General features: G+C 41.3%; 1 protein-coding gene and 1 long non-coding RNA gene across 2 annotated transcripts; both read left to right on the top strand.

The window, feature by feature from the left end:
* The first annotated feature begins 10,845 nt into the window (after positions 1-10,845).
* Positions 10,846-21,686, top strand: LOC118767028. The gene is made up of 3 exons (XR_005002926.1): positions 10,846-11,155; positions 18,589-18,593; positions 21,676-21,686. It is a non-coding gene; the product is annotated as an uncharacterized LOC118767028 (long non-coding RNA).
* Positions 21,687-24,321: 2,635 nt separating this feature from the next.
* LOC115221733 lies at positions 24,322-26,884 on the top strand. Its single transcript, XM_029791945.2, has 2 exons — positions 24,322-25,134; positions 25,968-26,884. The coding sequence occupies exons 1-2, from the start codon at positions 24,334-24,336 to the stop codon at positions 25,998-26,000; spliced, it is 834 nt and encodes a 277-aa protein (XP_029647805.1). The 5' UTR covers positions 24,322-24,333; the 3' UTR covers positions 26,001-26,884.
* Positions 26,885-27,071: the final 187 nt, after the last annotated feature.

The following is a 27,071-nucleotide window of genomic DNA, read 5'->3' as shown; positions in this document are numbered from 1 at the left end:
TCAGAATTCTCCATTCTTTCTGGAAATGTAATTGCCTTTTGCTGCGCTATTTTATGAAAAGCCTCCTCCGTTTAAACTGACCGTGTTTTTTGATTCTTTATTCTCTGAAAAACCAATAGAAATGAAGTTCGAAAATCATTGTTTCACTCTAAAAAGCGGCCTCGAATGAATTATTCCATAATTTCAACATGTGCCTTTTCTTTTTTTCTTTTTCTTTTAGTCAATCAACATTTCTTGCTTGCAGATCATTCAAATCCACGAAGCGGTTTCAATTCTTAGTTGACATCAAACTTCACTTACACTTCAAGATAGTGGAGTTGTATAAACAGAGAATATTTCGTCTGCCGCTACGTTCTGAGTTCAAATTCCGCCGAGGTCAACTTTGTCTTTCATACTTTCGGGGTCGATTAAATAAGTACCAGTTACGCATTGGGGCCGTCGATGTAATCGACTTAATCCGTTTGTCTATCCTTGTTTGTCCCCTCTGTGTGTAACCCCTTGTGGGCAGTAAAGAAATAGGTATTTCTTCTGCCGCTACGTTCCGAGTTCAAATTCCGCCGAGGTCAACTTTGCCTTTCATCCTTTCGGGGCCGATTAAATAAGTACCAGTTACGCACTGGGGGTCGATGTAATCGACTTAATCCGTTTGTCTATCCTTGTTTGTCCCATCTGTGTGTAACCCCTTGTGGACAGTAAAGAACTAGGAAATGTATAAACAGAGAAAGAATAGTTTCCACAAGGAAGCTGCGCATTCTCTCCCTAGAAGACAAATGAACCAAACTTTAGGACTCTATTCAGGAATACTGAGGTGGCAGCCTTTACGCCCCACCTGAAATTTTGGCTGCAACTACTAGAAATATGTTACTCGCTTTTGTTAAAAAGCCGTCGCCTGGTGATGGCTTCGAACAAAAATAGTAGAAAGAGCCCTCTACAATGTACGGCAAGGCAAGAGTATATATCTAGAGCTAGGCAGATTGGTGGCGGTCGAAGTCCCATTTGTGGACGAGTTCCTCGTACTGCAGTATTCGGGGGTCACCTGTTGCTGTGAAAACGCTGCTTTCTTTCGCACTTATTTGAGAAAATGGACAAAGAAGTTGCCAACACGAGGAGGTCCACAAGTACTGGCTCTTTGGTGGACACTGGCCAGCATGGAGTTAGTGAACTAGGCGTCATAACTAGTCTTGAACTATATCAATGTTCATTCTCTTAATAAAACCTAATCATTTCTGAAAGACTCCAAAGCTCATCTCCGTGTCAAATTGGATGGAGTTGTGGGTAACTGTAGAGGGCAAAAGACCGATATGTTATTCGTGTGGAACAACTAACCACCTGAGAATATTCTGCCCTCACAACTAAAACAGGAAATAAGAAAAGGGAGTCACGCTATCATCTCTACAACGACAACAGCATGCAGTAACAAAGACAAGCAACAACAATAGCAAGGGTAAAACCTGTCTAACCCTTCTACGATGTCCAAAACCTGTCTAACCTTTCTACGATGTCCAAAACCTGTCTAACCTGTCTACGATGTCTAAAATCTGTCTAACCTTTCTACGATGTCCAAAACCTATCTAACATGTCTACGATGTCCAAAACCTGTCTAACCTGTCTACGATGTCCAAAACCTGTCTACGATGTCCAAAACCTGTCTCACCTGTCTACGATGTCTAAAACCTGTCTAACCTGTCTACGATGTCTAAAACTTGTCTAACCCTTCTACGATGTCCAAAACCTGTCTAACCTTTCTACGATGTCCAAAACCTGTCTAACCTTTCTATGATGTGCCGCATGAAGTAGATGTTCGATTATCGTGGACAGACCGGTCTGTATGGCGCGCTTTCTCGACCACGCTGTCGACAACGTGTACCAAACGTTTCACTATTTATAAACACATTCTACCAGTATACGAAGTTTAAAATTTTTTAGTTACTTATAAATGAATTTAAAAACTGCCGTTCAAACCGAAAAGATCCAATACATCTAATGAATGGTAATAAAGGAGTACTTTGAAAGAGGACCGAAAAAAGAAATAGACTTATTAACAAAGGAGAAAAAGAAAAGGAAAAAAGAGGAAATAGACTTTAACAAACGGGGAAAAAAAGATGCGAAAGGAAAAAAAAACATTCATAACTTGTATGAATTAACAGTTAAATGGTACTGCTTGGGCCCTTGTGGCTAATAAAGAAACGAGTTAAATGGTACTGCTTGAGGGGCTCAATGCAGCCTTTTCATTATCATCGATTTCATTTTACAGCTTTTCTATTTCTTTACTACCCACAAGGGGCTAAACACAGAGAGGACAAACAAGGACAGACAAACGGATTAAGTCGATTACATCGACCCCAGTGCGTAACTGGTACTTATTTAATCGGCCCCAAAAGGATGAAAGGCAAAGTCGACCTCGGCGGAATATGAACTCAGAACGTAACGGCAGACGAAATACCTATTTCTTTACTACCCACAAGGGGCTAAACACAGAGAGGACAAACAAGGACAGACAAACGGATTAAGTCGATTATATCGACCCCAGTGCGTAACTGGTACTTATTTAATCGACCCCCAAAAGGATGAAAGGCAAAGTCGACCTCGGCGGAATTTGAACTCAGAACGTAGCGGCAGATGAAATACCTATTTCTTTACTACCCACAAGGGGCTAAACACAGAGAGGACAAGCAAGGACAGACAAACGGATTAAGTCGATTATATCGACCCCAGTGCGTAACTGGTACTTATTTAATCGACCCGAAAGGATGAAAAGTAAAGTCGACCTCGGCGGAATTTTCATTTTACAGTTTTTCATTTACGTTCGTTTATGGTTTTTGTCCCCACTGTAGTCTTGTCTGTCCTTGTGGTGTCCCCTCTGTGTTTGGGGCTTTATGCCTAATAAAGAAAGCTGTCCTCCCCTCTGCGTAAGAGCCTGAGTGCTTAAATAAAGAAATACTGAGTCATGAAACATTGGCATTAGATGCCTAAGTGGTAGTTGATAACATCCACTATGAATTGAAACTGTATCGCGCGGATTACAATGATATGCATGCAAGAAATTTAGATTGAATGAATAAAATAAAATAAAATAAAAAACGAAAATGAAACGTTGGAATAGTTTATTTAAAAAGACATTTAAAAAAAAATCAAAATCAATTTCTGTAACCAATATTGTTTCTTGGTATCGCTTTCATTTTATCATTTTTTCGTTTAACAATTCATTTTCATAAAGTTTAATTATAATGTTATATGTCCCCATGTCTCTTGGTGTCCCCCTCTGTGTCGCCCCTAGTGGGTAATAAAGAAATAAGAAATAAGAAAGAGCTTGAGTTCGGTCGTGTTTTTTTTACGCTCGTAAAATTCGGTAAAAAAGAACAAAAAGCGTTGTTGTTGTTGTGGAAGTTCTGAACGGCGTTGACGCGGTTTCGCGTTCCGCTGGTTCTGCGCGTTACACTTTTTCTGTTTTGACGGCCGTTTTCGGCCTGTCAGGCGGGAGGAGATGGATGACCACTCCCTTGTGGAGGAGTCGGAGGAAGAATGGATATTTGAGAGCTTGTCGGAGACATCGAACTCTGAAAACGAGCAAATCGGTGAGGTAAAAAATGTGGAGACTGAAAACAGGAAAACGTACGCAGGAGTTGCAAAAAAGAAGACGAAACAGGAAAATGAAATAAACCTAGAAAAATTGCCAGGTTTCCAGAGGTATATGAGGAAGGACAGCGGCGAGGTGGAACTGGAACCACCGCCAAAGAGAAAGGAATGGTACAATAAGAGGACTATAATTTACAGGGTGTTCCTGAACGAAAGAAAGAAAATAGAGATCGTAAAAATGGAATGGATAGAGGAGGCCCTGAGAAAATCGGAGGAGGAAATCATTTTTTTGACTCGAGGATCGAAGTACGGTACCGTAGTGGTACATTTTAAGAGTGAGACTGCAGCGAGGAAGATGGCGGTGAGGGCGGTGAGGTCAGAAAAGGTAACACTCCTACCTATGTACATGAATAGAAGGATTACACGAGTAAGGGTGGAGGGAGTGCCACCAAACGTGGAGGCTGAATGGATTGTGGCGGCTGTGATCAGCGGCCACGAGGAGAAAGTTGATATTCTCCATGCCTCGGTCAGGACCGAGGGCTGGAGAGGAGTAACAGTGGAGCTGAACGTGCAGGCGGAGAGTGAGGTGCTGGCGGACCTGGCGGAGAGCATTAAATTGGGAGACGTGATTATGAGAGTGTGGGTGGAGGGCAGAGCTCCACGTTGTTACAAGTGTGGCCTGAGGGGCCACATAAGAGCCTTCTGCCCTCCCCCACCGGGAGAAAAGGAAATTGTTGAGGAAACTCCAAAAGAGGAAGCCCCAAAAGAAGAAGAAATCAAGGAGAAGCAGATGGAAAGGGAAACGACAGATGAGGAAGAGACGCAAAAAGAGTATGAAGAGGTCAGAAAGAAGAGAAAAGGAAAGAAAAGGAAAAACTGTGTGAAGCCCCAACCCACCCAAACACCACCCACACCTTTGGAGACCCATCCTGCCCCCGCAAACAGCAATCCCACCCACTCCCCGCCTACAAGAAAAACGAAATCAGACATACAAAACATACAAAAGCCCCAGTCCTACTTTTTGTGTGTTGTGAGGAAGGGAGATACAGAGAATGCAAGAAGGCTTTTTGAAGACAATGTATGGCAGGAGTATGAGGACGGAAGTTATGCGGTATTCGATTTCGAACTCATGGGCTCTTTGATGAGCAAGTGCAATGAACTACGTATAAATTGTTTGTCAGAATATATGAGAAATGATATGATAGAGAGGTTTGAGAGAGAAATGAAAGGTGAGGTGAAAGACTTTGGAATCGTGATAGGAAACGGAAAGGTAAGTGATGCTGGCGGAGGGGGCCGTTAGCATTGCTTTCATGTTATCATTTTTTCATTTTTAACATTCATTTAATCATAATTTAACCGCATTGTTTTATGTCCCTCATGTTTTGTAATGTCCCCTCTTCGTGGCCCCTAGTGGGTAATAAAGAAATAGCTCGTAAAATTCGGTAAAAAAGAACAAAAAGCGTTGTTGTTGTTGTGGAAATTCTGAACGGCGTTGACGCGGTTTCGCGTTTCGCTCGTTCGGCGCGTTAAACTTTTTTCTGTTTTGGCGGCCGTTTTCGGTCTGTCAGACAGAAGGAAATGGACTATGAGTCTCTAACAGACTTGTCCACGACAGATGAGGAGCTGGAACAGGCAATTGCAATGAAGCTGATGGAAGAAAGGCCTGGAGTTTTCGAGTCTTTATCAGACTTGTCTACGTCTGAGAAGGAGCTAGAAATGGCAGCAAGGAAATTGGAAGAGAAGCTGAGTTATACCTATGCCGGTGTAACCAAGAAGGCGGAAGAGAAAGGGGTCGACATGGCCAAGTTGCCAAGTTACCAGAAATACATGAAAAAGGAAAGCGGTGAGGTGGAACTATCACCGACACCCAGGAGAAAAGAATGGTATGATAAGAGGACCATTATTTACAGGGTGTTCGCAAACGAAAGGAAGAGGGTAGAAGTTGTAACCATGGAATGGATAGAGGAAGCCCTGCGAAGAACTGAGGAGGAAATTAATTTTCTGACTCGAGGATCCAAGTACGGTACCGTTGTGGTACATTTTAAAAGTGAATCTGCAGCGAGGAAGATGGCGGCGAAGGCGGTGAAGTCAGAAAAGGTAACACTGTTACCTACGTATTTAAACAGGAGGATTACACGAATAAGGGTGGAGGGAGTGCCACCAAACGTGGAGGCAGAGTGGATTGTGGCGGCTGTGATCAGCGGCCACGAGGACGAAGTGGATATTCTCCATGCCTCGGTTAAGTCCGAGGGCTGGAGAGGCGTAACAGTGGAGCTGAACGTACAGGCAGAGACCGAGGTACTGGTGGACCTGGCGGAAAGCATCAGACTGGGAGACGTGATCATGAGAGTGTGGGTGGAGGGCAGGGCTCCACGTTGTTACAAGTGTGGCCTGAGGGGTCACATAAGAGCCTTCTGCCCTCCCCCAGGGAAAGAAAAGGATTCCGAACCACACAGAGAGAAGCAGAAACCAGAGGAGAAGGAGACAGTAGACGAGGAAGAGAATACACAGAAATGGAAGGAAGCTGGAAATAAGAGGAAGAGAAGAATACGTGGAAAAGAAAATAATATGGAACTCCAATCCACCCCAAAACCACCCACGCCCTCTGAGTCCCACCCTATCCATGCAGACATTGAACCCACCCGCTCCCCCCCAACAAGAAAACAAAAGAAAAAAAAAGAATACACACACACAAGAGATTGAAATCGATATCAAGCCGTACATTTGTACTATGACTGAACAGAAAGAAGTTAAAAGTCTAATGGAAGTGTATAAATGGTATGATGTTGGTGAGACTAGGTATGCTGTGATTGAAAAGAAGAACTTTGATGAGTTTATGGTGAGTTTATGGTGAAAGGGAGAATTGGGAGGTGAATGATATAAGAATGAGCGATGAATTCGTGGAAAATATGGATGAGTATTTCGGAGTAAGAATGGATATGGAATTTATTCGTATTGGCAAAGAACATTCAAGTGACTATGAAAAACAAAGGACAGGTAAGTGATGCTAACGGACGGGGCCGTTGGTATCGCTTTCATTTTATCATTTTTTCGTTTAACAATTCATTTTCATAAATTTTAATTATAATGTTCTATGTCCCCATGTCTCTTGGTGTCCCCCTCTGTGTCGCCCCTAGTGGGTAATAAAGAATCACCAATATTGTTTCTTGGGTATTGGCAAAGAACATTCAAGTGACGATGAAAAACAAAGGACAGGTAAGTGATGCTAACGGATGGGGCCGTTGGTATCGCTTTCATTTTATCATTTTCTTTCACTTAACAATTCATTTTTCATAAATTTTAATTATAATGTTCTATGTCCCCATGTCTCTTGGTGTCCCCCTCTGTGTCGCCCCTAGTGGGTAATAAAGAATCAACTAAGCAGAAAGAGAAATCGGCTAAAGACGAGTACATCTGAGAAGAAAACGGGAAAATGGCGGATTCTGAAAGAAGCTATGAAGGAAGTGCTGCAGAGAAGTTGAATAAAGATTCAGTTACGGACAATTCGCCGCCGCGGAAGGAATCGAGGCCAACGCGTCGTGTGCCACTTCTCCCCAACGAAGAAAATATAGAAATGACTCCGCTGGACGGCTCTCGACAACACAGCCAGGTTCAGAACCAATGTCACCCTCATAATTCTTATATTATACATTGGATCTTCCCTCTTCTCTACCTCGTGCTGAGCGTGTTCAGTTTTATTGGCGGCCTTACACATCTGGTGCCACTTGTTCGTATTTTTTCAGATTCCCCAGACTATTGGAGTGTTATTGCAGATGCAATTATAATTATAAACTCCACGACAATCTTCTGTATTGTTTTCCCGATTCTGAAGCAAAGATCAGTTTTCCCGAATCTCGCTCTCGTCCATACTCTCGTCTGTACTCTCGGCAATTTGTTGTGTGCTACCATTTCCTTCTACTTACATCATGACTGGACCATAATAGCTATTATTTCATGTAATGCCGTAGTTTTTGTTCTGTTGTGTTTACAGGGCATGAGATCGCAATTTCTAGCCTTACAAAGGCTATAAACCATCATCAACTGTGTATATATTTCATCAGTCCTGTTTTAATTACTTTTAAATCTTAATTGCTTTGAAAAATAATTGTAGATAAAAAATGTAACCTAATTTGTGACATTGTAGTATAACCAAACATTCTAAATACACCGACTACACTGTTGGAAACTTCATTTTATTTCTTAGGAATCGCCCCCCCCCCCCTCCTATTTCTACTTGTCTAGTCTAATTACCTCAGTGAATTTTACACCATGAACTTCACAGAATGCGGATCTTTTCGGTTTGAACGGCAGTTTTTTTTTCTAGCGCTGTCATAAGAAATTGTCACCCATAATTATGACCCTAGTTTCGATCTATTGCATTTCAATCTGTTTTAGGGGTGGGGGGGAAGGGTATCTTTTTTTTTTCGTCACAAATGTAAATAAACCCAATCTGTTTCTTAAACGAGGAACATATTCATACGGCACAGAATGCTTTTTAACTCAATAGACGTCACTGATTGGTTGAAATTGCGGAAATTGAAGAAAAAAACAACAAATATCTTACAAACTATAGAATTTTCTCAATAAAGCCAAGAGAAAAAGATGTTTTATAAACACCTTCTACCAGTATACAAAGTTTAAAAGTGTTTAGTTACCTAGAAATTATTTTTAAAAAACTGCCGTTCAAACCGAAAAGATCCCATCTTTGAGACCATATTCCCTGACTGTGTTTTCATAAGGCTGCAAGCTTAAGTAAAACTAACTACGGTACTCGCCGAGTAAAGTGTGTGTGTTTACTCTTGTTTAAAGCTTTCATATCTTGGAGTGATTTTTTTTTTTTTATAGGGTGGGTAGATTCTCAACAACTTGATAAATAACACTTTGACCGGCAGTTTTTAAAAATAATTTCAACGTAACTAAACACTTTTAAACTTCGTATACTGGTAGAATGTGTTTATAAAACATCTTTTTCTCTTGGCTTTATTGAGAAAATTCTATAGTTTGTAAGATATTTGTTGTTGTTTTTTCTTCAATTTCTGCAATTTCAACCAATCAATTACGTCTATTGAGGTAAAAAAACATTCTGTGCCGTATGAATGTCCCTCGTTTAAGGAACAGATTATTTACATTTGTGACGAAAAAAGATACCCTTCCCTCCACCCCTAACCCTAAAACAGATTGAAATGCAATAGATCGATACTAGGGTCATAATTATGGGTGACAATTTCATATGACACCACTAGAAAAAAACTGCCGTTCAAACCGAAAAGATCCAAGATAAGTGATGGTGAGCGAGTCAGCAACATAAAGGAAAGGAACGAAGTGAAAGAGGGGAGTGATGAGTTTGTCAGCCTCAAAAGGAAGAAGGCAAAAGCAAGAAAAAAGTCTTTAGAAACCTATTTCTTTATTACCCACAAGGGGCTAAACACAGAGAGGACAGACATAGGTATTAAGTCGATTACATCGACCCCAGTGCGTAACTGGTACTTAATTTATCGACCCCGAAAGGATGAAAGGCAAAGTCGACCTCGGCGGAATTTGAACTCAGAACGTAACGCAGACGAAATACCGCTAAGCATTTCGCCCGGCGTGCTAACGTTTCTGCCAGCTCGCCGCCTTTCTATAGAAACCGAGACACAGAAAGGTGAGGAGGAGAGGAATTTAAATCTAGAAGTGTGCAAGCTGTGGAAGTAGCATCGAATGAAGAAGGATGCAAGTATAAGGGAATACTAGTTGTTTATAAAAAGAGTATAGAAATGGAAGAAAAAAAAAACTATTGCAAAATGGAAAAGAGTGCTGAGGGCGAAACTGCCCAGAGGAGAATATGAAACGGATGACATAGGGATTATGATACATGAAGACAGGTACTCGGGAGTTAGAGAGAAGCGATAAAAGAATTAGAACCAATTTACGTGACCCGCAAACCTCCAGTTTAACGGCGCCTTGTTGCCGTATGTTTTTTTAACTTATTCTCTCTCATACTATATCTGAGCGCAATGGCCCAGTGGTTAGGACAGCGGACTCGCGGTCGGAGGATCGCGGTTTCGATTCCCAGACCGGGCGTTGTGAATGTTTATTGAGCGAAAACACCTAAAGCTCCACGAGGCTCCGGCAGGGGTGGGTGGTGAACCCTGCTGTACCCTTTCACCACAACTTTCTCTCGCTCTTTCTCCTGTTTCTCTTGTACCTGTATTTCAAAGGGCCAGCCTTGTCACGTTCTGTGTGTCACGCTGAATCTCCTCGAGAACTACGTTAAGGGTACACGTGTCTGTGGAGTGCACGTTAATATCACGAGCAAGCTGTTCCGTTGATCGTATCAGCTGGGACCCTCATCGTCGCAACCGACGAAGTGCTCCTACTATATCTGAGCGGCAATTTCCATGAGAACATGGCTGAAGCGATTAAGTTGAACTTAAAGAAGGTGCGGACCCCCACCCCAGGATAGGCAAACGACCACTGCCCAAACCATCTAGAGTACCCACCGGCCAACCACCAACACCAAAATGCATGCCACGGAGGGTTCCGCCTGGCGGTGCATCCACCCGCTGCTAGTAGTGAGGCCTGATAGAGCAAAGTCTGGAGGTGCATCCACCTACCCGAAACAGTGAGTCTTAGCACACCAGACGCCAAAAAGGCGTCACGGTAGCGCATCTACCCACTGATACAGGCAGGTCGTGGAGGCGCAATGGCCCAGTGGTTAGGGCAGCGGACTCGCGGTCGTAGGATCGCGGTTTCGATTCCCAGACCGGGCGTTGTGAGTGTTTATTGGGCGAAAACGCCTAGAGCTCCACGAGGCTCCGGCAGGGGATGGTGGTGATCCCTGCTGTACTCTTTCACCACAACTTTCTCTCACTCTTACTTCCTGCTTCTGTTGTACCTGTATTTCAAAGAGCCGGCCTTGTCACTCTCTGTGTCATGCTGAATGTCCCCGAGAACTACGTTAAGGGTACACGTGTCTGTGGAGTGCTCAGCCACTTACACGTTAATTTCACGAGTAGGCTGTTCCGTTGATCGGATCAACCGGAACCCTCATCGTCGTAACCGACGGAGTGCTTCCACAGGCAGGTCATAACATACCAGACAAACTCGGTGGTGCATCCATCGGCTGCAAAGACCAACAGGTCATAACGCACCGGGCCTCCACTCACCACCAACAGGCATTGCCAACCGGGCCCGATCGCATGCACGGATCCCTAACAAGGAACCGCCCGACATGCCAAGAACCCCCCATACGAGACACAACAATAAAACCTAAGCTCGACCTTCTCATACAACAAGGACCCCACCCCGTGTTGTAAAATACTGAAAGATCGAACCAGTAAAATGCTACCGTCCCGTTGGGAACCTACGCGAAACTACACCCTAATGAAAGCAAAATTAACCGGGCCGGCATCTAACTAGCCAGCTCGGGACTACTAGAAGGCAGACCAGCGGCAGTCCACCCACCCCAGCAGGGAGGCCCACATCTCCCAATCAGGATCACCCATTTAGTACATGGTCCCCACCAAATAAATTGGCACCGCTTTGGGGAAGAAGGACACGTTTAGTGTGTCAATAGTGAGGGCACCTATCCGGCATGGTTGAACCTATGTGGCATAGCTCCCCACACGGACGTAAGCTCTTTCACCACGACAAGGTAGTGTCCATATGGGTAAAACCTGGCAGTGCATCCACCTACCGAAAAACAGCGGGTCATAACACACCAGGCGCCCAGAACGGGCGTCACGGTGGCGCATCCATCCACTAAGTTCCGGCAGGTCATAACATACCAGACAAACCTGGTGGTGTATCCACCTACTGATAAAACAGCGGGTCATAACGCACCAGGCCCCACGAAAGATACTCATAGTTACTCCCGCCGTTTACCCGCGCTTGGTTGAACATCTTCACTTTGACATTCAGAGCACTGGGCAGAAATCACATCGCGTCTGTGCGGCTCGGCCGGCTACGCGATGCTCTGTTTTAATTAGACAGTCGGATTCCCCCGGTCCGTACCAGTTCCGAGTCAACCGTTCGCCGCCGGCCGAACGCCTTCCGCGCGTCGCGGTGCGACGACCGACTCCATGTGAGTAGGAGCCGGGCCGCGCGCATCGACGCGACGGCGAGCCCGAAGCCATGTCGCGCTCCACGGCGTCCCGGGTGTGGAGCCGTGTTGTTCGCGCCAACTACGCCCCGGACGCCCCGTATAAAACCGCGCGCCGCCCTGCAGACACTAAGCCTTCCCACTCCTGTCCAACACAAAAATAAAAGAAAACACTTTCACACAATGACTCACAAATTCCTCCTCCCATTGGCTGTCTTGCGTGTGTTATATATGATGATGAACTGAAAGGGCAAATGGATGGGAGAACACAGTTCATGTTGATGTAGAGAATGAAGAGTATAATGGAGTGGTAGGCCCTTAAGAGTAAAATTTGGTAAATGGTTATTTGGAAGCTCACCGAAGCGACCGTCCCTGTTTTGTGGTTGACAATCTTAATAGTTACGTTCATTTATCATAACCAGGGTCCAGTTCAGTTTCTTTATTGCCCACGAGGGTCCAACCAGGGTCCAGTTCGAGCAGTCGAAACAAGACACCCAACTGGGAATAACTTCTTTCGTGTTACCGATGTCACGCCGAAAAGGTTTATGACCATTACTCTCCAACTAAGCCATAAAAACCCAAGTGAAATGTTTTCAGTCACGAATTGAAACCAAGAAGTGTTTTAAGCATGCCTCATCTTTACGGTTTTTCTCTACACCTCTTAAGACATTTATAATATTGATTCTTTGCAATTAAATCAGTTGTTTTTTTAAGGTAGGGAAATTGGGAGGATGTTAATATTAAAAAAAATTCCAAATTCCGCCGAGGTCGACTTTGCCTTTCATCCTTTCGGGGTCGATAAATTAAGTACCAGTTACGCCCCTGGGGTCGATGTAATCAACTTAATCCGTTTGTCTCTCAACGTTTGTCCCCTCTATGTTTAGCCCCTTGTGGGTAATAAAGAAATCACGAATATTCATAAAATTCAACCGACATCTTGCAGCGAAAGTGAAGTTTGATGGCGTCAACTAAGAATTGAAACCGGTTCGTAGATGGGAATTTTACTGCATGCAAAACAATGTGATTGATTGAAAGAAAAGAAAAAGACGAATGTTGATATCATGGAATAGTTCATTTAAGGTCACTTTCTAAAATCAGAACAAAGTTTTGCTTAATTTTTATTGTTTCTTACAGAAATAAATACCCAACATGGCCAACTGTTCACTTTTCTGAGAGACAGAACAGAATCTTTCCATGTAAGATGGATTCAAATCGGCAAAATAACGAAATATACGAAGGACTAATGACTTATTCGTTAGCATTGTATGACAGAAGAGATAGCATTAATAGGGCTGCGGCTAATTTAACAGCTACACGATCTCCCACTGCAGAATCGAGGCCAACACGTTTGTCACTTTCTTTCACTGCCAACAACGAGGGAAACGAGGAAAGGACCACGTTTGGACGACGATCTCGGCGGCCTCCAAACCAGCATCACTTGTCCAGGCATTCTGATATACACTGGCTGTTTATACTCTGCTGCCTAGTATTGAGTTCGGTCTGTTTATCCAGCAGCTTTACATATATGTTGATACTGGTTCGCAAATATCCAAATATATCAGATTACTGGAGCGTCATTCTGAACGCGATTATATTATTCAACTCATCGATAATCTTCTTCATTTTTTTCCCGATTTCGAGGCGAAGACCAATTTCCCCAAATAACACTATCGCCTACAGTCTCTTATGTACGCTGCTTAATCTGTTTTCTGCTCTAATTCTTTTCAATTTACAATATACTCTGATGACATTCACTATTCTTATCAGTACTATGGTACTTTTTGCTCTATTGTTTTCATAGAGAATCGGGTTGAGATTTACAGCTCTTGAAAACCTGTAACCAACTTCGACTTTTGTTTTAACTTTTAAATATTTGTTGTTTGTTTTAACTTTTAAATATTTCAATTACTGTTAAAAAAATTATTATCGATAAAATACCACACATTCTCGGCCGCAGTCAAATGACTGAAACAAGTAAAAGAGAGTAATGAAAATGTCTTGCAAAAACAAAACGTACTGTACGTTATTCTGTATTAAGTATATGTAAACTATACGTTTATACACACACACACACACATACACACACACACACACACACATATATATATATATATATATATATATCGAAAAATCGGTTCAGAAAATAGGCACTCGTCAAAGACAGACAGCTCAAGAAAATATATGCAGACGATAACTTGGTTTGTGACTATGGAAACCGGCACCAATATCTGTGGCTTTCGATTGGCTAAAATTATTCTAAATTTGAAAAAATTAAAAAGCTATTAACTTTTTATTTACCAATTTTTGTTAAGATTGAACTTTCATTTTCATAATTAGCGTACAAATCTACGTAAGTGGACCAAATTTCAAAAACATTTGGAACAAAATAAAAATAGAAAATAGACAGCAACACAGAAAAGATCGTAAATACAAGACCTTGTCAATTTCCGACGTAGCAAATTTTACGTTATTTCGTTTAAAATCTGTAAAGGAATAATTTTCTTACAAATAATGTACGGTGCTGAAAGAACTTATGAAAAGAGTTCCCTGAAGTAGTAAAGCAATAATGCAAGTAGTTGTAACTCTGTGAATATTTTATTTCTGGCTATTCGGTTAAAAGTAAGCCATCTTTTGGTAAGAGATGTTAAATCAATGATCGGGGCTATTTTGCGAAAGCAAACGTCGATCTTCCATCCATTTTCCTCTCCAGTGCCGGGATCTTTTCGGTTTGAACGGCAGTTTTTTCTAGCGGTGTCGTATGAAATTGTCACCCATAATTATGACCCTAGTATTGATCTATTGCATTTCTATGTTTTAAGGTTAGTTAGGGATAGGGGTGGAGGAAAGGGTATCTTTTTTTCTTCATAAATGTAAATAAACCCAATCTGTTTCTTAAACGAGGGACATATTCATACGGCACAGAATGTTTTCATCTCAATAGACGTCATTGATTGGTTGAAATTGCAGAAATTGAAGAAAAAAACAACAACAAATATCTTACAAACTATAGAACTTTCTCAATAAAGCCAAGAGAAAAAGATGTTTTATAAACACATTCTACCAGTATACGAAGTTTAAAAGTGTTTAGTTACTTGGAAATTACTTTAAAAAACTGCCGTTCAAACCGAAAAGATCTCTATCCCGTTACATATGGGTAAAATATGAAGGGTCAAGCATCAGAGGTTATGAGGCAACTGAGTTCCGTTAAACCTGTTGTTCTTGAGAATGCAACCATTGATATATCGCGAGGGGGAATCCTCGAGGTCATAAGCGACCATCTTGCAAACTAGACACCTGGCTGTGTTCTTTCTGTCGTACGGCTGCCGGGACACCTAAAATAGACCGACTGATTTCTTTATTACCCACTAGGGGCTACATAGAGGGGACGCTACAAACATTGGGGACATAGAACATCACAGTTACATAATAATGAATACATGAATTTATGAAAATGATATGAAAGCGACGCTAACGGCCCCATCCGCTAGCATCACTTACCTGTCCTTCAGTCTATTACTCCTTGTTCAGTCCTAATAAAATATGACTTCACCTCTATCCTTCTCTCGAACCTCTCTTCCAATTCCTTCACCGTCTTTTCATCCATATCCACTTCAATTATTCCCCAGTCCTTCCTTTCGCACCTTTCCATAAACTCATCCACTTGTTCCTTTGGAATTACTGCACATCTTTTCCCTCCCTTATCACACCATTGGTAGTCCGTCATTGTCTGTGATTTTTTATTACCCACTAGGGGCTACATAGAGGGGACGCTACAAACATTGGGGACATAGAACATCACAATTACATAGTTATGGGTAAAATGAATCAATGAAAATGATATATGAAAGTGGTGCTAACGGCCCCATCCGCTAGCATCACTTACCTGTCCTTCAGTCTTGCTCAGCCCTAATAAAATATGTCTTCACCTCTATCCTTCTCTCAAATATCTCTTCCTCCATATCCACTTCAATTATTCCCCAGTTCATCCTTTCGCACCTTTCCATAAACTCATCCAATTGTTCCTTTGGAATTACTGCACATCTTTTCCCTCCCCCATCACACCATTGGTAGTCCGTCATTGTCTTTTTTATCTCCTCATTTCCTGCAATACATAAAATGTTGGGCCTGGGTTCTTTTTTAGTGTCTTGACCGTGTGTATCTTTTTTTCTGTTTTCTTGCTGGTGGGGAGCGGGTGGGTTCACTGTCTGCAGGGGACAGTGAACCCACCCGTCCCCTCCAACAAGAAAACAAAAAAGTAATACACACAGACAAGAGACTGAAACCGAATCCAGGCGCTTTTGTCTGTGTAGGTTAAAAAAAGAAAGAGAGGACATTAAAGACATATTAGAGGGTTATCCAGGGTATGAAGAGGGGGATTGGAAATATGCAATGGTGAAGAAGGAAAAAATAGATGAACTGATAGTGAGGTGTGAAAATAGGAATGTGAAAGTGGTGGAGTGGGAAATTGGGGATGAGATAAAGAATGAGTTTAAAGAAAGATATGCGATGGACTTGGGGGATACGTGTATTGAAATTAGGGAGAACAATGGATGATAGGGTACGAAGGACAGGTAAGTGATGCTGGCGGATGGGGCCGTTAGCATCGCTTTCATATTACCATTTTTTCATTTAAAATTCATTTTTCATATTATTAATTATAATGTTCTATGTCCCCAATGTTTTGTAATGTCTCCTCTGCGTCGCCCCTTGTGGGTAATAAAAAATCAGGGTTCACTGTCTGCAGGGGAAGGGTGGGACTCAGAGGGACCACGCAGGCATGTTTACTCTCGCTTAAGACTTTTACGTATTGGTGTTTCGGGGAGGGAAGATTACCAACGACTTGGTCAGTGACACCGATGTCGACTGGAGGACATACCGTCCATTCGGGTTACGATAAAACCTTTATTATAATCATACGATTTTACATAGCTTTGGACATAACAAGACAAACAATTACAAAGAATGTTATGAGTGTTCGAATGAAACTTAAAAATTTAGCTATAATCTTTATATATAAAAGACAAGTTGTGTGTCTGTCTCTTACGATTTAGATTCCTAACTACTCCCACATTTTGCGGTGCAGTTTAACCAAAACCGGGTATCTTATAGTCGTGATTCATATCGAGCCCTTCTGGGTATTAGCGCGCGTCTACGATGAGTCTACGATTAAAAAAAAAATTACCATCATTTTTTTCCATTTTAATGCATTTTTTTCGCTATTATATAAGGGAAGTAACTCTCTAAAAATGTCTACGATGAGTCAACGATTTAAAAAAAATTTACCATCATTTTTTTTCCATTTTTAATGCATTTTTTTGCTATTTTTTGGCTATAACTCTCTAAAAATGCTTATATAGTTATTTTAGTTATTTCCCTTACAAACCCGAGCAACGCCGGGCGATACTGCTAGTATGACATAAACGAAAACTTGGCTTACTTTTACCTTTAAACGAATCATTGGCTTACTTTTGCCTTTATAAGGAGAACTTTAGTGCGTTTTTTTTTAATAACATTTGGGTTACGATATCTGCCTTGGGATTGGGGTCAAATTTTATAGTTTTTGCAAATCTGTAACCAAGTTTTATATTCGATTATTCCAACTATAAATTTTTAATAAAGCTCAACGTTTGATGTTTTGTTATCTAAAAATAAAAGAAAATTTCTAAACTCGAATAAAATATTTTAAATACTCTGGCTACACTAATCACCGGTTAAACCAGTGCTGGATTAACCATTTAACAAAAGAAGCATGTGCTTGGGGCATGAAGTGAATGAGGGGCACCACAGAAATGGTAAATGGTTTACGGTACAAAAGAAATCACTTTAAAGTTAAGAAAATACATATTCCTTCTCGAGCCAAACCAGACTCATAAGGGCCGGTTTCCCGGTTTCAGTGGCCTAGAAATTCCCCACTTGCACGGTACGCCGATCCGTTTCAGGATTACTCATTTTTGCCAGCTGAGTGGACTGGAGCAACGTGAAATGAAGTGTTTTGCTCAAGAACACAACGCATCACCCGGTCCAGGAATCGAAACCACAACCTTACGATCATGAGTCCAACACCCTAACCACTAAGCCACGCGCCTCCCACTTTAAACTTACTAAAATAATATTCGAGATTCCTTTACCTCTACTAAGTATAGATGCAGGTGTGTTACCTAAGATTAATTTTGAGGATCTGATCAAAGACTCAGCAATTCAAAAAAGTAGGAGGAAACTTTTCAAATATAAATAAAGTGGAAGTATACAAAAATAAACATTTTCCCTCTTACTGTTTTATTTCGTTTAGAAAAATAAAAATTTATTTTATGGTTTGTTTATATTTTGAATTGCATAATCTTTTATGGGGGCATCAAAATCTTTTCAGTGCTTAGGGTCTCGGTGGGTCCTTAATCTGAACCTGGGTTAAACCCTAAGCACTGAAGTTTTTATACAAATTTGTAATTTCATAACCAGGATCTTTTCGGTTTGAACGGCAGTTTTTAACATAATTTCTAGGTAACTAAAAAAATGTAAACTTTGTATACTGGTAGAATGTGTTTATAAAACATATTTTTCTCTTGGCTTTATTGAGAAAATTCTATAGTTTGTAAGATACTTGTTGTTGTTTTTTCTTCAATTTCTGCAATTTCAACCAATCACTGACGTCCATTGAGGTAAAAAAAACATCCTGTACTGTATGAATATGTCCCTCGTTTAAGAAACAGATTGGGTTTATTTACATTTGTGAAGAAAAAAAGATACCCGTCCCCGTCCCCCACCCCTAACCCTAACCCTAAAACAGATTGAAATGCAATAGATCGATTCTAGGGTCATAATTATGGGTGACAATTTCATAGGACACCGCTAGAAAAAACTGCCGTTCAAACCGAAAAGATCCTAAAAATTTCCTCGTAATATCAGTTTACATGACCATGAAAGGATCAAAGGTAAAGTCGACCTCGGTGGAATTAGAACTCAGAAGGTAAAGCCGGAACGTAAATTTTACGTTAGAACCTAAAGCCGGCTTGCTAACGATTCTACCAACTGACTGACTTAGTAATAATCCTCTCTACTGGAGGCACAAGGTCTCAGATTTGAGGGGGGGTGGCTAGTCGATTACATCTACCCCAGTGTGTCACAGGTACTTAATTCATCGACCCTCTCTAAAGGATGAAAAGCAAAACCTACCTCAGCGGAATTTGAACTCAGAACGTAGCGACGGACGAAATACCAATTTCTTTACTACCCACAAGGGGCTAAACATAGAGGAAACAAACAAGGACAGACAAACGGATTTAGTCCATTATATCGACCCCAGTGCTTAACTGGTACTTATTTAATCGACCCCGAAAGGATGAAAGGCAAAGTCGACCTCGGCGGAATTTGAACTCAGAACGTAGCGGCAGACGAAATTTCACCCGGCGTGCTAACATAGAAATGGACAGAACAACTGATGGGATCAGTAAAGCGATATGATTTTACATATAATGTGACTTTAAAAATTTAAATACAATATAAAAAATCGAATGAAATTAACAATACAAATGAAGCGATGATCAGGCCATGCTCCGACCCCACAAGCCCCGATCTATCGCTGGTACCTTTTTATTCTTTTGTTCTTTTTTTTTCGTCTTATTCATATGGTTCCTTCCACGCACAGCACTCGTGCAACATGCTTCCATCTTTTTTTTAACACATTCTCCGACAGGCATCTCTTCTCCAGCCTCACATTCATTTTCAAGTGAAAAGTGAAGAACGATCTTAACTCGTGACCGGAGATAATGTTATCCGTCTTAATCTCTTTTATCCTAGTCATCCATACTGCCTCATTCGCTATTGCTACAACCGTGAGAAAACAGTTCTTACTTTCATTTGTTAAAAATTCCGGTGGGTCAATTGACCCAGTCGATAGCTGAACTCTTCCTTCGCCGGACAACAGGTGTTCAGCATAAACCCACATTTCAGATATCTCCGGGCACTGGACAATAGCGTGAGGGATGGTTTTCCTATCCCCCCAGCATCTTAGACAGGTCGGAGAGTGAGACTTTCCATGTCTTGCGAGTTTATCCCAAACGAGCAAGGACTTTGCCAAGTCAAGGACTTTTGGAAATTGTCCAACGTTCTCAACCCGAATGTACGGTGGAACAGGCTGTCGAGTTGAATATACCTGAGACCTAGAGTCGCCCCCAGGCCATCGTTACATTCAGACTCTACCAACCCACTATATAAAAAACGTGTAGAACACCCACCGCTGGCATAAAAAAAGCACCCGGTACATGCTGTAAAATGGTTGATGTCTTCTTCTTCTCCCAATCAGGACTCACGCCATTAGCCACAAAGAATAATCTCTAATTCGAGCCTACTCTAAGCTCCTAAGAATGCGTGTGGCAATTTGAAGATCCACCCACCACACGCGATAGACTGGCGGTTGCACGGGCGCGAAGGCTACGTTGTTATCCTCATTCCGTAAACGGTGGCTTTTAACAGGTGAAGAACTGAACCATCTTGGGGAACAGAGGATTCGCAATCTAGTCTAGGGTCTGAAAGTTTACCACACCACAGTGGGTTACACCACGGTTCCTCTGCTTTGTGGCAGAAGTAGGAAGAAAGATTGAGAGAAAGTTGTGGTGAAAGAGTACAGCGGGGTTCACCCCACCCACTCCGGAGCCTCGTGGAGCTTAGGTGTTTTTGCTTAATAAACACTCGCAATGTCCAGTCTGGGAATCGAAATCGCGTTCTTACGACCGCGAGTCCGATGCCCTAACCACTGGGCCATTGCAACTATGCTGAGGTTGACTTGAACCGCAGTTCCATAACTATGAGCAGGTCTGCTTGTCTTGTCAAACATTTTTTTTTCTGCTCAGCGGACGGGCGGCTTGACAGGAGACAATGGTGGACTTTACAGCCAATCTCCACGGCTTGGCATGACTCACGGCGGAAGATGGATGCGAAATGTAATGCGGGATGTGGTTACTGATTGTACAATGCGCAGATCACCTGCTTAGAAAAAACCTGGTCTACGAGCTTTGCGCATGTATACCTGTACTGTTTGCCAGAGTCTTGCCAGACGTCAATCGCAATTAAGGCGGCGAGCTGGCAGAAACGTTAGCATGCCGGACGAAATGCTTAGCAGTATTTCATCTGCCGCTACGTTCTGAGTTAAAATTCCGTCGAGGTTGATTTTGCCTTTCATCCTTTCGGGTCGATAAATAAGTACCAGTTATGCACTGGAGTCGATGTAATAGACTTAATCCCTTTGTCTGTCCTTCTTTGTCCTCTCTGTGTGTTGCCCCCTGTGGGTAGTAAAGAAATAGGTATTTCGTCTGCCGCTACATTCTGAGTTCCAATTCTGCCGAGGTCGACTTTGCTCTTCATCCTTTCGGGGTCGGTAAATAAGTACTAGTTATGCACTGGGGTCGATGTAATCGACTTAATCCCTTTGTCTGTCCTTCTTTGTCCTCTCTGTGTGTTGCCCCTTGTGGGTAGTAAAGAAACAGGTATTTCGTCTGCCGCTACATTCTGAGTTCAAATTCTGCCGTGGTCGACTTTGCTCTTCATCCTTTCGGGGTCGATAAATAAGTACCATTTATGCACTGGGGTCGATGTAATCGACTTAATCCGTTTGTCTGTCCTTGTTTGTCCTCTCTGTGTGTTGCCCCTTGTGGGTAGTAAAGAAATAGGTATTTCGTCTGCCGCTACATTCTGAGTTCAAATTCTGCCGTGGTCGACTTTGCTCTTCATCCTTTCGGGGTCGATAAATAAGTACCAGTTATGCACTGGGGTCGATGTAATCGACTTAATCCCTTTGTCTGTTCTTGTTTGTCTCCTCTGTGTATTGCCCCTTGTGGGCAGTAAAGAAATAAGACGTCTACCGCAATTAGCGGCAAAACGGGCGAGTTCTCAGTTCCACATGCCGTTTCCGATAAAACAGAGTTTAAGATTTTTAACCAAGATGCGAGTGAAAATGTTGATACTTGTCAGTAGCGCATTCGGGAAAGTGCAAATGTGCACGATACCGACCCCGTCTATCCAAGATAACCGATCCTCGTTTTTATGCGATACACTGTAAGATGGTTAGTAGTAAACCTGGATTTGTGTAAAGCAAATAAACTTGGATCAATTTTGATAGCTTACACCATTGATTCTTAGCGGCTCTAGGAAGACTGTTACCGTCCTCTCTTCAACGGCATTTACTCAAATTAAACCTATCGGAACCGTTTAAAATCAAGCGTTTGGTTCGTCAAGGATGTCTTCTCTCGTTTTTTTTCTATACGAAATGACTCTCTCGAACCACTAATGCAGAAATTGGAGCTGTTGGAGGGCACCTCGTTCAAACGGGGAATCGAAAGCGCCGACTCGATATATGCAGACTGTCATCTTCCTGGAGTTTGATACCATGAAAATCGAAGTGGAACACAAGATCTGCACAGAGTCAAAACTTAACAGGAACAAGTTGGTGGGTTTACAGTTCGGCACCTGTTTAAGTAAGTCCATGCCGTCAGATAGTGCTGTGGGGCGTTGGACGGAGGGAAGCAGAGCCAATCTCACCCAGAAATGCACCGAGTGGGAGCTATTTTTGAAAGGTGGGGTAGATGTTGCAGACATATGTCACCTCCGTTATACATTATCGCTTGACCGCCGTGATCTGCTTTGTTTCTCGTTTGACACATTTGGAGCTTCTTGGCAGTCGCTTGTCTGGCAGTCCACCAGCTCTCACTATCCTCTGGTTGGAGAGCTCGGATTGTTGTGACTAGTAATGTCCATACTTGCACTGAGGCAGTCATCTACACTGATTCATGAGCAGTGTGCAGATATGAGCATCTTGTGTGGGGTACTTTTTTTTCTACAGCTTATATCCTTGATTAATCTGCAGATCTTGGTCAAAGGAAGAATGACACTAGGTGTATAGCAACTGCATTGTAGACAGGCACTCACTTGTTAAGAAATGCGATCGTTGGCACGGAGGACCCTGAGTGGCCTTCGCAGGTGGCTGCGGAGGTCCTATGAGATAATGATCTGTGCAGGATCATGAATTCCTTCCCGGAGGACTCCTACAGATTTATGTCTGTGTGGTCCGGCCTGGAACCGAGTACATGCTTCAATGAAGCAAGGATAATGGTCGGCCGGATAACCTGAACGAGTCTACAAAATGTGAAATATGTGACTTTTTGTGTAATGTACGAGGTTTACAGCCTCATTGTGTTTTAAAAAAGAAAAAAGAATTCTGAACATTGTGTTGTTTAAGTAAGAGGTTTATTGCCTCATTGTGTTTTGGGGGGAAAAGGAAAAAAAGAACATTGTTTTAGAGAAGCGAAAGTCGGCGGGCGTTTTTCGTCTTCTCCCATCATCATCATTTTTGCATCATTATCATTCATCCCATTAATGTCCGTGTCCAGCCCGCAAAGCTTCCATCTGTGTGATGCCCTTGTGGCAAATTAAATGAAATAAAGAAATGCGATCGTTGGAGCTTCTACATTGGTGTTCTGTTGAAGACTCTTGTTTGGGAAGAGCAACGGCGTTTTCGCGACTGCTTTAGTCATCGACGACGATCAAGTGGCTGGACTGTAATTGATACTATCGAACCCTGTGATTGATTGGTACTTTTTCTCAACTCCCAAAGGAAAAAAGTACAGTTGAACTTGGCAGGATTTGAGTTCAGAACATAAAGAGCCTAAAGAAATCCTGAAAACTATTTTGTCCGACTCTCTGCCGATTCTGCTTATGGAAAAAGTGCGAATCGCTTCTAATTTAGGCCCAAGTGTAGCAATTTGAGGGGAAGGGTTAAGTCCATTAAAGGCGACGAGCTGGCAGAATCGTTAGCACGCCGGGCGAAATGCTTTGCGGTATTTCGTCTGCCGTTACGTTCTGAGTTCAAATTCCGCCGAGGTCGACTTTGCCTTTCATCCTTTCGGGGTCGATAAATTAAGTACCAGTTACACACTGGGGTCGATATAATCAACTTAATCCGTTTGTCTGTCCTTGTTTGTCCTCTCTGTGATTAGCCCCTTGTGGGTAGTAAAGAAATAGGTTAAGTCCATTAAATCGGCCCCAGTACTTGAATGGTACTTTATTTCATCGACATTCAAAAGACGAAAGGCAAAATGGGCCTGACTGGGATTCGAACACAGATCGTAAAGAGCTAGACAAATATAGCACGGCATTTGCTCGACATTATAGCAGTTCTGTAAATCCACCGTCCTTACTTGTTTCCAATTTTAACACAAGACAAGCAGTTTTAGAGGCAGAAGTTGTTATTCAATTACATCGACATCAGTTTATTTTTTTTGTTAATTGAGAATTATGAATCAAAATACCAAACAAAAGGCGAGTTGAACAGTGAAATGGAATACCACTGGTGATAAACAATGTGAATATGAGCGACAAGTAGTGTTCATATATTTCCAATAATATTTTGCAGCACAAATTAAATTTGATAATGTCAACTCGAGAATTGAAACCGCGTGGATTAGAATGATCTGCAAAATGTGATTGACTTGGAGTAAAAAAAAACCCTGAAGTTGAAACGATGGAATAGTTTATTTCAGTGATTTTTAAAAACTCAACTCAAGGTATTTTAATAATTTCTATTGTTTCCTAAGACAACCAAACATGGTGAATTGGTTATAAATATCAGAGGGGGAAAACATTATTTTTCATTGTGTCAGCAAGAGAAGGTTACGTCTAGAGAAGGAATGGCAGAATATCAAAGAAGTAACGAAGGCGGTCCAAATGGTGATAATAAAACAGATGAACATACAATCAATTTGCCGCAAACCACGGATGTTTCAAAGCCAACGGATGTTTCAAAGCCAACGGATGTTTCAAAGCCAACGAATGTTTCAGAGCCAACACGTCGTCCATCACTTTTTTCTGATGTAAATAAGGAAGCCAATCCTGGTGGTGGTGATGAGAAAGCAGATGAAAGTACAAGCAGTTTGTCACAAACCACGGGTGTTTCGGGGCCAACACGTCGTCTGTCACTTGTTTCTTATATCAGCAGCGAGGGAGAAACTATAGGAATGACCGCGTTAGAACCATCTCCGAAACCTGAATCCAGCGCTCAACAGCAAACCCAGCTGAACACTACTGATCATAGTATACAATTGCTCCATACGGTAGCCTACATGTTGCTATCATTTATTACCTTATTCTGCAGCTGTATAGATCTAGCGGAAAGAATCCGCAATTTTTCAACTATGCCAAACTCTTGGAATATTATTCTAGACACGGTTATAGCCATCAACTCGTTGATAAACTTCTGTGTTATCTTTCATCTTGCAAACAAAAGAGCAAGTTTCTCAGACCGCATGTTCTTAATCTGTCTCTTTTGTTCCTTTCTTAATGTGGTATCTGCTGGCGTTATGTACCATCTACATAGGGAATGGGTACCTGTCGCTGTTCTTATCAGTTCTACCATGCTTTTATTTCTGCTGTATATACCATGGTTGATGTCCTATTTTGCAGATAAATTTACCCAGACACTGCCAAAAAAAGTGAGTATACTGTCGGAGAAAATTCTGTTTTAACATCTATTTAACTCTAATATCTGTTTTAATATCTATTTAGTGAATTCTACTCTCAGGAAACGTCTAACATTTTATATGGTGTATGTACATGTAGGACGGAATACTAAAATGCATTCTACAAGACCAATTTACACAATGAATCTACTAAAATCGGATTTTTTCGGTTTGAACGGTAGTTTTTAACATTTCTAGGTAATTAAAAAATTTTAAACTTCGTATACTGGTAGAATGTGTTTATAAAACATCTTTTTCTCTTGGCTTTCTTGAGAAAATTCTATAGTTTGTAAGATATTTGTTGTCTTTTTCTTCAATTTCTGCAATTTCAACCAATCAAATACGTCTATTGAGGTAAAAAAAAAAAAAAAGCATTTTGTGCCGTATGAATATGCCCCTCGTTTAAGAAACAGATTGAGTTTATTTACATTTGTGAAGAAAAAGATACCCTTCCCCCTAACCCTAAAACAGATAGAAATGCAATAGATCGATACTAGGGTCATAATTATGGGTGACAATTTCATATGACACCGCTAGAAAAACTACCGTTCAAACCGAAAAGATCCTAATACTGACTCCTTATGACACTTAACGTCCATTTCTATTTTCCAAGGATTACTAATAGGACATAATTTTCTTAAATTTCCAATGTTATTACAAGCTAAAGAATAACTTTAAGTATTAATACCACGTCATAAAATGATAGGTATGTAATAATGGTAAATGACTAAAACACGAGTCCTTTCTTTAAACCGTTTATCAATTGAAAACCAGTAAATTTTCTTTTATTTTCCATTGTTTCTTAGGTAACGCAGTTGAGAAAAAAGACAACTACTTGAAGGTGCTTTTGGTGGAGGAAATTTTTTTTTTTTTTTTTTTATGTCAGTTGGCTTTATATCGGCAGAAGTGAATTCCTCAGAAATATGGATGATTTTGCTGGAACAGAAACCTGTAGCTTCAAAAGTAATCTAAGTACATGCAATTTACTACGAACATCGAATAATTTGCTGTTAAAAACCGTCGCTGTACATAAATGTCCTCCATCAAAGAGCATCTCGGTATCAACACCACCTTAAATATCAAAACCAACAATTAGAACTTGATTTTTTTTCTCTATCATTTTCTCGTTTTTTCAAACGATGGTCAGTTTTTCTCAACTCGCCCTCTCGTCCACTGTATTCTGTGTGATTTATTTAAACTGTTGTCCGCTATTTTTTGACTTCAGTTTGCAATATAACACTTTTTGTATTTATGTGTTCCGACGTTGATGTCGAATATTTACAAGTTTCAAAATCTGCAAACTAACTTCAACTCTTTAGAGTCAATTATTCGGGTCTTATTTTCTGCCACCTGGCAGACTCGTTAACCTGCGGGGCAAAATGCTTTAGCGCCGTTTCGTCCATCTTTACGTTCCGAGTTGAAATTCCGCTAAGTTCTGCTTTGCCTTTCCTCTTTCGGGGTCGATCAATCGAGGTCGATCAATAAGAGTTGAATGGGTTGTTAACAACTTAATCCTCTCTCGAAATTGCAAAGATTTGAACCGTTATAGTTGAATAAACTAAAATATTTGAAATACCCTGGCTACCCTATTACATGTAAAACCTTCAGATTTTTTTGATTTTTCTTTTTCTAAATTTGTAATTTCTTAAATCTATTGCAATTTTACACTAGAAATTTAACTGAAAATTTTGTAACTATTTGAATAAAGAATACTTGAAATGTTCTCGTTAGTTTGTTGTAACATTAAAAAAATATTTTTTTAATCTGTCGAAAGTTTCACCTGACAATGCATCAGGTATAAAATATGACCAAACCGCTGAGAAAATATTTTTTCTTCGAAGATTTTTTTTTTTTTTTTTTTTTTTTTTTTTTTTCTTTTAAGGCCTCGAAATGATTGTACAGATAGCCCC

Source organism: Octopus sinensis, linkage group LG18 (assembly GCF_006345805.1).
Source record: "Octopus sinensis linkage group LG18, ASM634580v1, whole genome shotgun sequence".
NCBI classification, from domain to species: domain Eukaryota; kingdom Metazoa; phylum Mollusca; class Cephalopoda; order Octopoda; family Octopodidae; genus Octopus; species Octopus sinensis.
This window is presented reverse-complemented; position numbering and strand designations above follow the sequence as displayed.

Bases quoted from the DNA above. Each gene is read 5' to 3' on its own strand.
- LOC115221733 (XM_029791945.2), top strand. From the start codon at position 24,334: ATGGCAGAATATCAAAGAAGTAACGAAGGCGGTCCAAATGGTGATAAT. The intron at 25,135-25,967 runs GTGAGTATACTG...ATTGTTTCTTAG, and splicing joins CCCAGACACTGCCAAAAAAA to GTAACGCAGTTGAGAAAAAA.